The 17128-nt window shown below is 42.5% G+C and overlaps 1 protein-coding gene across 18 annotated transcripts in view; it reads right to left on the bottom strand.

Moving 5' to 3' along the window:
* Nucleotides 1-317: 317 nt before the first annotated feature.
* EIF4G3 (eukaryotic translation initiation factor 4 gamma 3) overlaps nt 318-17128 on the bottom strand; it is a 369700-nt gene continuing 352889 nt past the window's right edge. For all 18 annotated transcript variants that reach the window (XM_045298763.1, XM_045298765.1, XM_004705376.3 and 15 more), the window contains 6 exons: nt 16007-16088; nt 13066-13164; nt 9561-9707; nt 4665-4746; nt 2470-2616; nt 318-809 (listed from right to left, as the gene is read on the bottom strand). In XM_045298763.1, coding sequence (XP_045154698.1) covers nt 628-809; nt 2470-2616; nt 4665-4746; nt 9561-9707; nt 13066-13164; nt 16007-16088 — 739 coding nt within the window. In that variant the 3' untranslated portion in view covers nt 318-627. The remainder of the gene's footprint in view (nt 810-2469; nt 2617-4664; nt 4747-9560; nt 9708-13065; nt 13165-16006; nt 16089-17128) is intronic.

Raw genomic sequence — 17128 nt, 5'->3', positions numbered from 1 at the left:
AGGTTATGTATGTTTTGATAACTATTTTGATTTTTATTTTCTGAAGCAAGCTGAGAGGCAGGCAGAAAGATTTGATTACCCCCCCCCAAAAAAAATCATTCTTACCTTGGTCACCCCAAACCTTCTTAAATCTGGACTAACTACTATGCTCTTAAAACAAACGTGAGGTGCATCTGAAGGGAAGGGAAATTTATTTCTCTGCTTTTCTATTATACAAGTTGTTTACAGAAACTGCAAATTAAAAAATTACACTGGCATTTGCAGTCCTTAAAATAAATTAAAAGTTCTCAACTTTTTTTTTTTGATTTTATGTTTTTGTTTTTTGCTAAACAGATGTGTTTCTTTAAAGTATGAGTCCTTGTTTAAAAAGAAAAGATTAAAACAGAAAATATTCTCTATAAATAATACACGGATTTTGGTTGTAGTGCTCCCGCCGCCCTCCGGTTGACGCTGACTTTTGCCGGCACCTTTTCCTCCATGATCACCTTTTCGTTTCCCTCTCCCACTCGTGCACACGTGGGTTTCTGCGAGAATTGGCCTTGCTGCACTGTGATTGGCGAAGACGTGAAACTTTAAAAAAAATACTTAAATTGTTTCCTCTGTCTCCTTTTCCTGCGTGCGTGCGGGTCAGTTGTCCTCGGACTCCTCCTCGGCCTCCCGCAGCCACGTGAAAAAGGCGGTGACTGACTTGAGGGCGACGCCCTTCCCGTTCTGCTCGGCGGGGTCCTTGCTGCTCTCCCACTTGTAGAACGCGTCCTCCGAGATCACCTCTTCGTCGTACAGGCAATCGAAGAACATCCGGAGCAAGTCTGCAACAGGAGAAAGAAACCCTCAGCCTGGGGGCACGGGGTGGTGCACTTCCAGGTCATGACCCGAGTGGCTGCCCAATCCCTCCCTCCCCCAGGGAATGGAGGACAATGAGCATCCTCCAAGCACCGGTTTGTCTCAAGAGGCAAGTAATCGAAACTTTTTATTTATTTATTTCCATCTATTCTTTTGGCCAATTTGAACTATTTCCTGGGTTTGGTGAGTTGTTTGCTATTTTATAGGCCTCAACTTAGATACTTTTAAAATTAAATACAATTAAAAAACGTTTTGCATTTCCCCACTGTTTAAATTGCTACAATGAAAACACTATTTTTATCACTTTTGCATAAGAGCAGGCTCTGCTTCTTCCCTGTGGTGCTGTGGGATAGATACTGGGTCGCTAACCTCATGCCACTGTTTCAAACCCCCTGGCAGCTCCACGGAGAGACAAGGCTGCCTGCGCCCACAAAGACTGACAGTCTCGGGAACGCTGTCGAGGGTCACGCTGACTTGCACTGGCTCTACGGCAGTGGCTTTGGTCAGAAGTGACGGGCGATGTGCAGTGGCGTCGATGGGAAGTCTGGGTGGGTCAGTGATTGAAGTGCTCAGCTGTGTGGAACCACCAGTGGGCTCCGTGGGAGGAAGCTGGGTGTGGCAGCCCCACTCCACCTGCAGGGTCTCTGTAAGCACACCTTGACTTGAAAGCTAAAGGCTTTTTGTTTTGTTGACCTAAAAGGTCAACAAAGGTCTTGAGAGCAAAATAAACAAAACCAGATTAAATACTATGATTCAGATTTAGATGTCTCTTCTGTTAACATTCTGAGGATTATTTGTTTCAGATATGTCCCTTCATCTCACCCTCTTGTATTCCCCCAGCCCTCCCAGGGCTTCAACTGCCCCAGGTAAAGAAGGGAAAACCGCCAAAGCGAAGACCAAGGAAAGCCAAGCCTCTAAAGCAGCCACGAATTAGCCACTTCCACAAATTTCAACTGAGTAGTCAAATGTTAATAGAATTCAGCTAATAACCGGAATTAATAAGACTTGGGTGCTTTCAGTTTACCTACTTATCTAATTAGTCAAGAGTTAATCATATTCCTTAGCTGAAAACTATTTAAAAATTTTAAATTCCTCTGTAAATACAACACGGTTAACATACTTAAGGTATCTTAAGCGTCTGAAGATTTGAGGAGTATCATCAAGCTCCTTAACAAATGTTCATTGTTGAGATCTGTATTAAAGATGTGTGCGAGTCACTGCATGTAAGACAGTACACTAAAAGGTAGCCTAGATGTGCACCATTCTATGTGGCAGCTGCTGTCCACACGTAGCAATTTAAGTTTAATAAAATTAGAAGCCATGGTCCTCAGTTACAATAGCTACATTTCAAGGGCTCAACAGCCACACGGTGCTCATGGCTACCCTACCAGGTAGACCATATATAGAAAATTTGCTTCAGAAGACCAACCCTAGAATGACGTTAAGTCTCAAAGCTAATTTCCTGTGGTCATTTACTCATAAAAATTCAGATTTATTAGAGCTACTCGTTATCAGAGTATATGTATCTTGCATGGCTTCTATTGTCCACTGTCCCAACTCCAAACCATTTTTTAATTTGGATGAAGCTCACCCACTGGTCTGAAGGGTCATGTTACGTCAACTTACTGGCAGGTTGATCCAGTTTTACTATTGATGCTTGTAGGGCATAAAGTGCTTGCAGTTCCTTCTCTGTATCTGAGTCTAGGTACTTGAGTAAGATCGGCACTCTCTGCTTGATAACAGCAGTGTCCACTCGGAAGGTAGAGCAGTCAGCTAGAGGAGAGAACTAGGCATTATTTTTTTCTTTTAAAAGCTTTATTAGCACTTCATCCACGCTATACAATTCAATTCAATTCAAGAAGAGTTGTACACTAGTACAGATAAGAGCTCTTGACACACAAAATCCAGGACAGATAAATCCCTCAGGAACAGTGATGGGAGTAAGGAAACCATGAGGGTAGGGGGGAGGTGGGGGGAAAAGGGGGAGAAACGGGGAACTGATCACAATGATTGATGTATAACCGCCACCCTCACCCATCCCCTCAGGGGATAAACAACAGAAACGTGGGTGAAGGGAGACAGCGGACGGTGTAAGATACAAAAATAATAATAACAACGTACAATTTATCATGGGTTCACGAGGGTGGGAGGGTATGGGAGGGAAAAAAGAGGAAATGATACTACCAAGGGCTCAAGAAGAAAGAAAATGTTTTTGACATGATGGTAATATAATGTACAAATGTACTCGACACAATTGATGTGTGGATTGTTATAAGAGCGCCCAATAAAATGATTGTTTTAAAAAAGAGAAGAGTTGTACAATTATCACCACGTTCAATTCTAGAACATTTTCTTCTTCCCTGTACTTATTGTTAGGCATTATTCGTAAGGAGTTAACACCCCCAACCATCCTTCCAGTTTCAGAGTAGCTGGTAGATAAGGCCCGTGGGACTCTGCAAGGGAAGAGGAAGGAAGCAAAAAGCCCAGGCAAAGATTCTGATATCCAAAATTCTCTGACAATTTCAGGGGGGAATTCTCTCGGAAATAATAAAAACAGGGAGGATGGATACTTCTTGTGTGCTGGATTCCCTACAGAGTAATGTACCCAATTATTTATCTCCAATAATAATGAAACCGGGCCAGTGGTTTTATGACATTCCCAACTGAAAAAGGAGCATCAACAGAGGAAATTAAATCGGTAGTTGGTGCAAATCATTTCAAGTCAGAAGAAGTGGAACCACTGTGATTAAGGTTAAGGTGAAGCCCAGGGCTTACTGGGGCCATAGCAGGCTCCACAGTCCAGCCCCAAGCAGCTCAGCCCTAAGCCCCGGGGAGGACAGGCACAGCAAGAGCAGGCGGAGGAAAGCATGTTCAGGGCCAGGAGGCACAGTGTCTTGTTTTCTTTTTAAGTTATCACTGGGACACAGTCTTATTTTTAAAAGCAGCTCTCTGATCTTTCCAAGTTTGATTTTAAAAAACCAAAATTTTATTGGTCCACAGGTACTGGGAATGATTTAAATGACTTCCTGAAAGAGTTTCCACTTAGCTTGTTCTTTACCATATTAAAGAAGTAACACCCCCAAAAAGATTACATCTGATGCAAAACCTTCCATTACATTTTCGAGCTAAACCACAGGGCAGAAAGCTATCTTCTCAAATGACAGACAAGCTTGGAACTCTGAGACATCTTTTGAGTTGATGGATTTGTTGTTCATTTCTGTCATAGACATGTTTGACTACGTGGATTCCCTCATTCAATATTGTTAGAGACTGTAGGCAGCTTGGCATACCTAGGGTTTCCACTAATCCTAGTCCTATCCACATATGTAGTATAGAAATACATTTGATAAAACTGTCTCATCACAGTCACTGTGAAACGGGGGAACAGTGAACCCCTTCCTTCTCTCCTGTATTTACACAAAGTGACTTTTCTCTTGAGAATAAGCTCTCCGCTGAGAACAGGTTAAGAATATTCAGCCTGTTACGACCCACAGGTAGAAGAAAGCAGTGGCCTGGAATGTTAGATGTGAATAGGTAAGAGAAAAGCCTCATGTAACAGAACAGAAAATTACTCCAGGCGAATGCAACAACGCTAGACACCCAGGACTCAGGGCGTGGCTCTCTGCAGGCAGCGCTGCTGTTCAGCCCCTTGCTGGAGACGGTCAGGCAGTGGAGACAGAAATGGCACTGGCTTGCAATACAAACGTTGTATGTATTGGGCCGGTTTTGAAGACAGTGTAAATTCTGGCCCATGTAATCAGCAGTCACATAGCACCTTGGGAATTTATATGCTAAGAGTTGCCTTCAGTAATGTTACTTACCTATAATTGCTGCTTTACAAACAGCCGTCATTAAAGCTCTAAGGAATGTAGGCGAACTCATCTGGTTGTCATCTAGATTAGCCTGCAATCAAAAGCACATGGAACCATTAGAGGTAGGTAGGTAACCTGCACAGAGCAGGCGGCCCCCATCCAGGGCTCTGACACCAAGGGCAGATGGAGTCAGTCACAGTGAACCTCTGGCCAAAATGTGTTTCCTGAGTCACTGGCGAATGGCTGGACGTCACCAATGCTGTGAGCACCCATGGGGCACCGTGGTGGGTGAAGCCCTGAGCTGCCAGGAGTGCAAGGTTGGCGGATCAAACCCAATGGTCGTTGTGCGGGAGGCAGGTGAAGCAGCCTGCTTCCTTAACGATTTACAGCCTGGAAACCCTCGGGAGCAGCTCTCCCCTGTGGTAAGGGTCACGAACAGCCGGCACTGACTCCTTGGCAGTATTTTGGTTTATTTTGTTTTCAAAGAGCATCTAACGCTGCCTCTCCTCTGCCCATGTACTCATACAGTGTGGTGTGCTAAATGCAACTACTTAAAAAGACATTCTTCCTTCCCAGTGAATAATTATTTTGTTTAAGTCTATACGTGTAAAACAACAACCAAATCACATGTGCACATGTATTTTAAAAGTAACTTTCTCAACAGTGTAAAATCATCTTCTGTGCTAAACAATGTTTTCTATCTCCAACTTAATTTTCATGTGAATTAAAGACGAGTCTCAAGCACTGTCTCCAACAAACCCTTCAGGTGGTAAAAAAAAAAGGTTAACTCTTGTAAGAATAACTGGAGAAAATGTATTTAGAGACGCTGAGTAAATAATTCCTGTATTTATTTTTAGTTGCTTTTTCTGAGAGTCTGCCTTGTTGTTATTAGACACTGTACTCAGCTGGATGGGCAGCAGAAGGGAAAACTGCACCAACATAAGCTGTTTTCTGAGCAGATTATTTAAATGACTTTTTCGAGTTTACTGTGATCAAATCTAATGATTGTCCCAGCTTCTTTTAATAGCACAGGATGATATTTTCCACTGAAAAGGATTGGGCCAGAAAATTTAAAGATGCCTTTATAAATTTCTAGATTGGAAAACCTAACCATTTCAAAGATACTTGGAGATCCTTTGAATGTTTAAGACTTTGGAAATGGTGGTAGACTAATTGGCACCCTCCTCTGCTGATTATCTAACCCCTTGGGCATTCAGATGGGCAGCCAAGTCCAAAGGCTGCTTTGATTAAGGTGACCAGACGTCCCGCTTTTGGCGGGACAATCTGATTTTTAATAATTTATCCTGTGTCCCATGGCATTTTTTAAACGTCCTGATTTTTGGAAAGAATGCACAACAAACTAGGGTATACGGTTTTTGACTGCCATGTGGCCATTTTGCCAGGATATGAGTTTTATCAATGGTGTCCCGCTTTACCAATGTTAAAATCTGGTCATCTTAGCCTTGAGGCTCCCCCGACCCCAGCTTTCCAAGGAGTAGCAGTACACAGCACCCTCACTGACAGCTAGGTGCAGCTGGGGTAGGAAGGAGGAAAGTACCACATACAAGCTCCTTCACGAGGATGTATGCGTTTTAGCTGGTTGCTGCTTCACACCTCTTTACAGATGCTTTATGTAGGCTGAAGCCAGGTTCGTCTAATCCCAGGGAAATCAGTAAAGTCTGGACAATGATTTTTGATAAATAAATGCATTACTCCCCCACGCCCGGTCTTACTTCTTGGCTGAATGATACTTTGTAAACAGGCTGACAGGGCTATTTCAAGCACAGAAAGTTATCTGAAACCCCCAAGGAGTTAGCTATCAGTCTAAGACAGCAGTTCTCAACCTGTGGGTCAGACCCCTTTCTGGGTCAAATGACCCTTTCACAGGGGTCATCTGATTCATAACGAGCAACATTACAGTTATGAAGTAGCAACAAAAAGAATTTTATGGCTGTGGGGAGTTACCACAACATGAACTGTATTAAAGGGCTGCGGCCTTAGGAAGGTTGAGAACTGCTGGTCTAAGAAAAAGGAACAGACTAGCTAACTGTAATTAGATAATAAGCATATTTTCCAAACTGACTGCTTCTGTCCTAAAGAAACAGCTGCATATTTCTTCTACGGAATCATCATTCAAGAGTAGAAAGGACCTGAAGAAAACGGTCAGGGACACTGATGTGAGCCTGCTAATTGGGGACAGAAGAGCCAGGCCATATGTAAGTAATACTTCCTGGTGTCTGAGACAGGTCAACAAAATGTCCACATGTACTGTGAGGTCACTTACTATCATGTCTTTATATACATAATTATATTACATACAATTAAAATTCAGTAAAATTGACCCTTTCTTATATTTAAGGAGAATAACTGTTGGTCTGGTGATGGCATCATAAGCCCTGATATAAAAGAATTATAGCCCAAGGTGGGTGAAGTGGTAAAAAAGTACATTTTTGCAATAAACACAAGGCTAAATTATTTAACAGATGAAAAACCATGGAGAAAGAAAATGACGTGAAAGCTGTAAATCCTGCCCTGATATTAAAAAAAATACCAGAAAGCCTGGTCCTGATTCTATGCTAAATTTGTTACATGTAACATTTGTCACATGAATGATTTAAAGGTCTTAGAGAACAAAGGGATGGTTATTTCTATTTAGAGACAGTATGCTCAAGACATGGTATGCTAGCCTCTTTTCCTGCGCTGAACTCAGACGGACAGAGCTATAACGAAGCACCCAATGATAGCTACCTCCTAGTCGGAAAGAGGAAAGGCAGTGCAGATGGTGTGAAGTGAACTAACAAGGGAACGGCCACAAGGGGTGGCTTGGAGGTCTGCTGCTTTACTCCAGGGGCCAGCCTACTCTCACATCTCACCCATAACTTCGCAACCACCCCCCAAGTGTCATGAGAGACAAAAAGTGGACTTAGGAAGATAAACATCAGCAGAAATAAATGGACATACACTCCATTTTGTTTCAAAAGCCAAAGGCCTAAGTTCAGGACAGGCAAGAAATAGACAACAGAAATTAATGGGCACGAGTGACTGAAAGCAATTTGAACTGTGTGGTGTGACTGTCACAGCATCAAGTCCAGAACAAGAAATGCCTTAGTCCTGGCTGACCAGACATGGTGGCACCACCCTGTGACCATGCTCGGTTTGCACGTCTCATTGAGAGAGGGACTCTGAAAGCCCAGGCTGGGCATGGATCAAAGGACGAGACGGTGTCGTGGGTTGTGAGTTGGGCTGCCATAAGGACTGCAGTTTGAAACTAACGACCAGCTTCTCTGCAGGAGGAAGGTAAGACTTTCTGCTCCCATAGTTAGTCTCCGAAACCACGGAGGAAATTCTCCCTGTCCTATAGGGTTGCTATGAGCCCGAACCAACTCAATGGCAATGAGCTCAGGTTGATAGAGGGCCTGGGTATCAAGGTTTTAAAAGAGGGAGGGAAGAAGCTTGGAATAACCTATTCCAATTATTTGAAAGGTTCCCAGCTAGAGGAGAAAAGACTGCTGAATTATCTTGTGGCGATTAAGTGCAAAAACAGGTAGAAAATCAAATGATTGGAATGAATAGATGCGCCATCATTTCCCACGACTAAAGAAACAACCATCCAGTAAAACTGGGGAATTCATGCAAGAGGGAAAGGGCTAGGGTGGCCCTAAGATCTCTTTTTAACCTTAATTATTCAATGATCTAATAAAAAATGTGTACAAGTACAACTTTATACACAAAAACTATTCTCCAAAGGAATATAGTAACAAGTTAAAATATATTTGATCAACAGATTCTACAACACAAGATACTACTATATACACTCGAGTATAAGCTGACCTGAATATTCACCACAAAAACTGCATAAAAATGTGCTGAAAACTCGGCTGACACACAAGCATGTGTTAATGAAGACATAAAAATTTCAGAAGACAGCACGAAAAGATAGCACGTCAATAAGGACAGCACTGATTGAGGGTGGCATAAGAAACAGAACTTACTGCCACGGAGCCCGTTCTGACTCAGCAGCACTACAGAACCAGAGTAAAACGTCTCCTCTGGGTTTCAAGGACTTTTATCTCTCCGTGGGAGCAGACAGCTCCTTCTCCCACAGATCTGCTGGTGGCTTTGAACTGCTGACCTTGCGACTAGCAGCTCAATGCACAGTCCACTACATCACCAGAGAGAGCCCTTGAGGATGGGACAGGAGTAGGCAATATTTCTTTCTGTTACACTCAAGGTTTCTATGTGTCGAAGCTGACTAGACGACTCTTCACAACAATGTATTACATGATTTTATTCAAGATAGTATTTTAAATGTGAGGGAATCCAGAAAGGAATGTAAACCACAGAATGGTAAAAATGTAGAGCATATAAGGGACTAATGTGAGACCTAGGGAAATGGCTTGTTTTGATTATTTCTATGAAATAAGCCTTTATTGGGATAAGCCACTGAAATTTGAGGGCATGTTTATTACACAGCATAAGGGAAGTACTATAGAAATGAAGCAACTTGCCTAAAGTTACGTGGTTAATTAGTGGCAAAAATGAAGTTACGGATTGAACTCTGTTCCCCCAAAATGTTTCGGAATCCTATCTCCTGGTCCTATGGATGTGATCCAGTTTGGAAATAGGATATTCTTTGTGATGTTAATACGGTCAGAAGAGTGAATCTAAAAGTCTTAGCAAGTGTCAAATATACATGTAAAAATAAAAGCAAAAAATAAAAAAATAAAAGCAAACCTCTCTAAGGTGCAAAGCTCTAAAAAAACCAAAACCACTCCCCTGAGGGAACAGGGTAGGTATGCAGCCTAAGTGGTATCCCCTGAGGGAACAGGGTAGGTATGCAGCCTAAGTGGCTCCCCGAAGAATTTTGTTTTGGAGAGACGAGGGAGAGTGATGCGGTCTGCATACCTCTACCCAGTCAAAGATCTGTTCATCATTGGCTTTGTCCTCAGTAATCAGTTTCTCCAGTCGCCTATAGAGCTCTTCAGCAGAGAGCTCTTTCTTGGAAAGTGCTTCAGACGAGCAGGAGCTGTCAAACTGTATAAAGTCCAAGTTCTGTAACAGAAATGTTAAACACATCAATATGACGCAGTGGTAGCATCACCCAGAGAGGCTTTGGCTTCTACTTCCCATGGAATCAAAACAATGACCAGGAACCTTGCTCCATGAGCCTCTGACCAGTTCTCCAACTTCTCACCTTATATCTGTATCTTCAGAAACAAACAACCCCCTTTCATGATCTCTTTAGCTATGCATAATCTTCACATCATTTTAAGTTTCAATTTTGCTCCTTAGGGTGGGACAGCAGTACCAGAGAGGGATACAGTGTAACTGCATTTCTGCAACCAAAAGTTTCTATCGGTGTCACTAAAGAGCAGCTGTCAAAAATCACTGTCATTTGGCTTTCACTAAAACCTTCAAATACCTCCTGACCATCGGATTCCAAGTGGGAAAACTGATGCTATAATTAATTCTTTTTTTCTGTTGTTGTTGCTATGACCGATTCTTAAATGGGGAGTTAGAATTGTCTATAATCAAAATTACTGGTAATCCCCCAGGGTCCAAGGCAATACGGTAAGTAGGTATGGTTTCCTTTATAGAATTTCATTATGCAAAAATATAAATAGTAAAATTGTTAAAACATGAACTGTGATTCACATAATGTTTCTAAAGAACTTTGAAAGCCTGGAATGTTCCTCTAGTGTACATCTCATTGATATGGAGGAAATCATTCTCGAGTTCTGTTTTTCATCCTGTTTCAATTATTTTTACCCCCAATAGAGCATCTCTAAACAATATTTCCTTATAGCATTTAGAAATGAAATGACCCAATCCCTACATGCCAACACGTATCAACAAGGATAGGTAGTTTCTTTTTAAAACAGCTGGTCAATTTTTTTATTTAAAAAAAATTTCAATTAAATACTTTTATTGGGGGCTCTTACATCTCTTATCACAATCCACAGATTCATCCATTGTGTCAAGCACAGTTGTACATATGCTGCCATCATCACTTTCGGAGCATTTTCTTTCTATATGAGCCCTTGATATCAGCTCCTCATTTTTTCCCCTTCCCTCCCCCAGACAGTCAATTTTTCAAAGCCATGAAACATTTTCCAAATTTATTCTAACACTCTAAGGTTCCCTGTTTAACCTACTCCAACCTACAAAAATAATTTAAGGTCTAAGAGCAATTAACAACACAAAACCAAGCATGAAGTAATAGTACATGCTCATCAGTAAACTCTGACATAGAATTGGACAAGGGAAGGCTTTAGCCTTGCCAAAGGCATCAGTGGTGGGCCATAAGGGTCACAGAGGTCACTGGAGAGAAGCACCTGCTTCTTAGGACCCTGGTGTTTCTCTGCAAATGACCCGAACTTTGTGGTACCCAGTGGGGCAGACTTTGGATTTGGGGATCAGATCACTGCTAGCTCTCAGAGAATGCTCCAGAGTTTACAGAAAAAGCCCCCAGCTGTTTTAGAAGAAAGCTAAAAGGCAGGATATATAAGGCAGGTTTCTCTGGACCCTTATTTTCCTAATAAGACTCTTAAATACCTTTATTAATAACAGAAACAACAGCAATGCTCTGGGCTAGGCAATGAGGTGCATCTCCCACATAAGCTCATTTAACTCCCACAAAAACTCTACAAGGGAGGTACTGTTAGCAAATCATAGATGAGGTATTTGAGGCTTAGAGAAATCAAGCGATTTTGCTTACAGGTACACGGGAAGCGGCAGAAAACTGAAACCCAAGCCCATTTGACTTCAAAACAGAATGCCTCTCTACATCTATATAATGCTTACATAGATGCCATTGAGTCTCAACTGACTCCCGGAGTCCATACATGCAATAGAACAAAACGCTGCCCAGTCCTCCTCATCCTCACGATCATTCATGTCTGAGTCTGTGTGGCAGCTACTGTGCCAGTCCATCTTACTGAGGGTCCCCGCTCTGGCCTACTTCACCAAACGTGATGTCCCCTCCAGGGACTTCCTGAGGATGAGCCCAAGAAGAGTCAGACAATGGTCTACCCATAGGGCTTTCAGAAACGGCTCTCCAGGTCTTTCTCTCTAGTTTACCTGAGTCAGAAGCTCTGCTGAAACCTGCGCGCTTTGGGGGACCCTGCTGGGATTTGCTTCCTCTGGGAGCCAGGGTGACAAGGAACTGGGTCCAATTCAACTTTCTCCCAAGATCTCTGGAGGCTCGTGGAGTCACATGGCCCTTGCTATGTGCTTACTGCGCAGATCTCAAATTACACTCTGACGTTGCCCCTTTCTTGTTTGGCTTCTTGACAATTTCTTCCACTTTCTATGAGCACAGCACTGCACGGACATGACGCCCTATTCAGATCCTTACTACTGTGGCAGCGGTCTTCTGCAATGTGTGCTAGTCACAGCAGAAGCTGAAGTCCAACAGAACTGAAAATACCTTCCCCACACCCACTTCACGCTTTTCATTTGTCTACACTCCTACTGCTGATTTTGTTGGCTGTCTTTAGTTTTCTTCATGCGTTTGTAGGATCGTTTTGAGAGGGATTTTTATTTTCGCTCTCTGTCACTTTCCTTAGTCTAATACTGCGGTTCTCAACCTGTGGGTTGCAACCCCTTTGGGGGTCAAACGACCCTTTCACAGGGGTTGCCCAACTCATAACAGTAGCAAAATTACAGTTATAAAGTAGGTACGAAAATAATTTTATGGTTAGGTGGGGGGTCACCACAACATGAGGAACTATATTAAAGGTTCGCAGCATTAGGAAGGTTGAGAACCACTGATCTAATAGTTTAGTGGCTGACCTATCTGACCCTCATAATTCCTCAATTAGGACCAACCTATATTGGCCATGGAAACGTCTGCTTTGTGATACTGTAAGTTTACAGATCTAGGTGCTAAATTGGTATGCAGGCTACTTGTGGATCTGCCTGAAAAACTGCCTACTTCTTGTGCTTATTCTCTGTGGAGATCCCCCACCCCCACCCCCACCCCCGTTTTACACAATAAGCCTGAATTCTATTCTTTACCTTGGAATGGACATCTCGTTTCCACTACCTGACATAAATAACTTGTGGCTCCCTTGCCTGTCCTTGGACCTAGTGCCCCACAGATCTGTAGTTTCAGCCCTCTTTATCGGTGCTTGATTTATTCAAGCCATTTCTGCCTCATAGAGCTAGCCAGCTTATTTTCTGAGCATGGCTACATCTTTGACATTTTTTGGTAATTTCGTATCTGCTCTCTAGTGAGAGTGAAGTTGAGGGGGCCTCAAAGCATGAAATGTACAATGCCATCTTGACCAAGATTTCCATTTTGATCTACTTTTCATTACTGAAATACTAATAACATTCCCTTTATTTCCTCTGTGAAACCAGCCAACCACTGTCAAGCATGAAAATGTAAGCCTTGTTTTGCACTCACCTGCTCCAAAAGAAAATGGTCTACATCTTCCCCTTCTGGTACAAAGTCCTTCCAGCTAAGGTCCGCCTCCCTCCACAAGGCTCCCACTCTCTTATGGCTCTAAAACACAGATAAGTCCATCCATTACTTTCACATTGAAAGAAGACAAAAAGACGATTGCTTACAGTCAAGCGTACAGAACCCTAAACACTGAAAAATCAAGTGTTCTTTGCTGAGTGTCTGTAAATGAGATGGTAAATGATTCAAGCACAGCTGTCTTGGAGAGGGAAATTAAGGTTCAGCACTTATCATATGGGTAATCTTGGGACCTATAAGCTAGCATTTAAGCATCCAATATACAGGATTTATAAACTCAACTGTATTTACTTTCCTAAAGAATACTACAAGACTAAGTAAAAAAATATTGTAACCAGGGCTCCAGGTCATACATATATGCATGGGTACGAATGAAACAAAAAGGGCTTAACATGTTTCTATATCAGTGGATAGCTACAGACCAATTCTCTCAGTAATATACTTGTCTGAGTCCCATTAGGGTGCCTGCAGAAAACCACATCCAATCCAAACAGCGGATTTCATAGGGATCTGCTGGGCCAGTTAAACTCAAAGCGTAGAGGTCGGCTCAGAGATGATGATGACTATTTTTTGGACTCCCATTGACTCATGTTAATAGATTTTCTCCAGGGACACAGGATGAGCTCAGGGGCCTGTTCTCTCACTGCCATTGAGTTGTGACCAACTCACAGATAAAAGAAAAAGGACTAACTATAAAATGGAAAAATGGCATTGCCGAGAAAACGACTAGCAAAGTTACATAAAGGAATTCTCACCCATCACAATGCAACTAATTTTTTGTGGGTAGAAGGGCTCTCCTATAAAAATTTTGTTGGGAAAACTTGCCCCATCTATCTTATAGCCCTAATCGTGTCCCTTCAGACTTTCTGTTCAATAAACTCAAAGCACAAGAACATTGCAAAGGAACATGATTTGAGTCCCTTGCGGATACCCAAACTGCCATTTGGATGTGGCATAAAGTGAAGAAGGCCGGATTCTTTGGGGAGGTTAAAGATGAGATGGAAACACCACCACAGGGGTGTGCAGACCTAGGAGGATACATCAAGAAACAACAGCTGTATCTTTTTATTGTTTTGCTTAATAAAAAGTTTCCGTGATTTTGTAGCAACACGTTTTGACTTTCCCGCATATCTGTATATTTGCTATCAAAGTTACTCAGAAAGCCTAACTGGAATCCTTTTTCATACAAGATCATGATTATGCTGCCTAATAAGAAAATGCCCACGACAGCTGTTTGGTTGAACCAGGAATGAGCAGGGTTTCACGGGCAAGAAGCACAAGGTTGGGCCTAGGAAACAACATTAAAGAGCTGATGTCACTTGGAAAATCAAGGCACCAGGGTCAAGTGGTGAGGAGATGCAGGCCCACTGCCTGAACCAGGTTCAGAGTGACAAAGGGAACGTCAGTTGTTTGGATTGGCCCAGCAACCGCTGACAGCATGGCGGAGGCAGGAGCTGAAGTCCTGCTGACTTCAGAGCTTATGCTCTATGGGAACTTGGCTTTATGTAGAAGTGGGAATTTGTTTTCTGTTTCCATAAATAAAAGGGAAAGAAGAATTTGAGTTTTTGATATGTGCCAAAGTGGGTAAGAGAGAAGGAAGGAATTTAAGATGTGCCAATTGGGTTCAGTAAAAATTTCAGTGCCATTAAACAAACAACTTGGTGATGGGCTAGCCCAAGGGACTAGGCTATTTAGTTTAACTTTGGACCACCACTGCACAAATGGGATACAGAAGACCTCTGTAGACTCGGAGGGAGAAATGAAATTCTGACGCTTCCTCATCAATGCCTATAAAACACTGAAAGCTATCATCCTATTATCTTTGGCTCCAGTTTGGATAAATCAGAAACCGCTCAGGGGAAAAAAAACAACGCCATCGCTCAGGCATTTTCATGGTAGTTCTGTTTTGTTTGCACGTTGCTCCCCCTCCGTGTTCCCTCAGCGCTGTGACGTCACACTGTCCTACCCCTCTGAGCTCTCTAGAACAGCACTTCTAGGTTCTTTTGAAATGATTCCCCTTAGATTTGTCTTTCTTCCCCTCTACCCTATACATTCTTTGAAGGCTTGGTTAGTTTGAGGGCCTAGCAGAGAGTTTTGCAGAGAATAATTGCCACATATTTATGGAGAGGGAATGGGAAGTTTCAAATAGTTATGGAAAAATGTCATCTTAAATTCCATTTTTCCAAGAACTTTTTTTTTTCTCCCAATAACTTTTTGAAACTTCCTGTGTTAAACTGGCTTTAAGATAGAAATTGACAAGCCTGTCAAATCAGTTTTGCCACCAATTTCCAATTAGGTGAAGAAGGCCTAGTGGTGCAGTGGCTAAGTGCTCAGCGGTTTGAACACACTGATTGCTCCGGGGAGGAAGACGCCTTGGGAAGCCTCGGGGCAGCTGGGCTCTGACCTACAGAGGTGCTGCCACTGGAGTTGCTCAGTGACAACAGCTCTTTGTGGTGGTGGTGGTGCTTCCTCTAATCAGATTACCTAGCAGTTGGTCCAGAAACATAAAATTGATCATTTTAGGAATCTTCTCTTGCATTTAAGGCAGAGACATTTTCATGAAAAGCTACTAAAAAGTAAATAATGTCGATGTTTTTGAAAGGACAAAGCTACTCATTGACAACAAAACATATCTTGAGAGTCTTCAGAATTATACCTTACTTAGTGTTGATCGCACAACTTTCACTCAAGTTAGAAGCAAACATAAGAGCAAGTACACCCAGCTTCGGGAAGAAGCGAGGTTGGTAGCACAAGGAAATAGAAGTAGGTGAACAGTAAGACCTCAGGTAGTCTCAGATCACAGTATCAAGATCCTGCCCCCTCCTATGGCACAGTGGAGTCTGCCACACAGGAGTGGAATACTCACCATTTGTCTGCAAAGGAGGTGCAATATTTCAGAAAGCAGGACCCCAGCTCTTCCAACAGGAAGTAACGGTTTGCTAAATTCTCTGTAAAAGACAGCAGCAACAATTAAGTACTTCTGAACAAATTCCATTTAGAACAGTAGGAAAACTGCGTGTGCCTAAAAAACCAAATAGTACAGCTCGAGCCAAAGGTCCAGGGCATGGTGGGTGCCTGCAGGATCACCTGCGTTTCATGGGAAAGTGGGTAAGGACTTTTAAATGGCTTTTTCTTTAACCTCTTACATGCGGGAAGAAGCGCCAACATTATTCTTTTTATGAAGCTTCACTTCTAGCAAATAAGAGAAGGTGGCCTCAAGTGACAAGGAGTTGTGAGGCTTTGTTTATGAGGCAATTTGTGGAGTTTAGGGAAAAAAAGGGTTTCTTTAAAATACAGATGAAACAGCAGAAGATGCTTTTTTTATAGTCTACATTAGTATTTCCACAGAATACCAGTGATTATCAATAATTATCTCCTACAGATTCTACAATTTATTAAGCAAGGCAGTATTAAATTAAGCCAAACTCGTTTTCATTTCTTTCTGCTTTCTTTTATTACAGGATTCTCATAATTTTTAATGTGCTATAATGTGCTCTTGAATTTCAATGAAAAGGGACAGAAGAGTACGTAGAATCTGACTATATAAACAAATTAGGGGATACACTAGGGTTTTGAACAGAATATGCTCTATCCCATGAAGCCGCGTTTCCTCGTTCACATCCAAATCTAGGAAGGCTTTGCGAGCTGGGTTTCTTCCATGACAGCCGTCTGTGAGTCAGTACCATGTACTTGCCACAGTCTGACAAGTTATGCCGTGGAAACAGCTTCTGGCAGCACTGCAGCCAGGGCAGGTGTAAAAGCCAGAGCAGCACAGAGCCTCCCGGAGCAGGTGTGCCCCAGTGACAACCACTCCTCACAGAACAGAAGGCCATCACTCCCCAAGCCCCAAGCACATCTCCAGGCAACATCTGGTAAAATATACCATGTCGACTCCCAAGTCAAGAGTTCCGATGAACTTCCAATGAGACGGCACTGCAAAGAGAGCCAGCCCACCGGTGAACTCTGAGACAATTTATCCTGATGCAGA

Source organism: Echinops telfairi, unplaced genomic scaffold (genome assembly GCF_000313985.2).
Source record: "Echinops telfairi isolate 266 unplaced genomic scaffold, ASM31398v2 ScPeMD7_7457;HRSCAF=8495, whole genome shotgun sequence".
Lineage (NCBI taxonomy): Eukaryota > Metazoa > Chordata > Mammalia > Afrosoricida > Tenrecidae > Echinops > Echinops telfairi.
The sequence above is the reverse complement of the archived record's forward strand: the minus strand, read 5'-3'. Positions and strand labels throughout refer to the sequence as shown.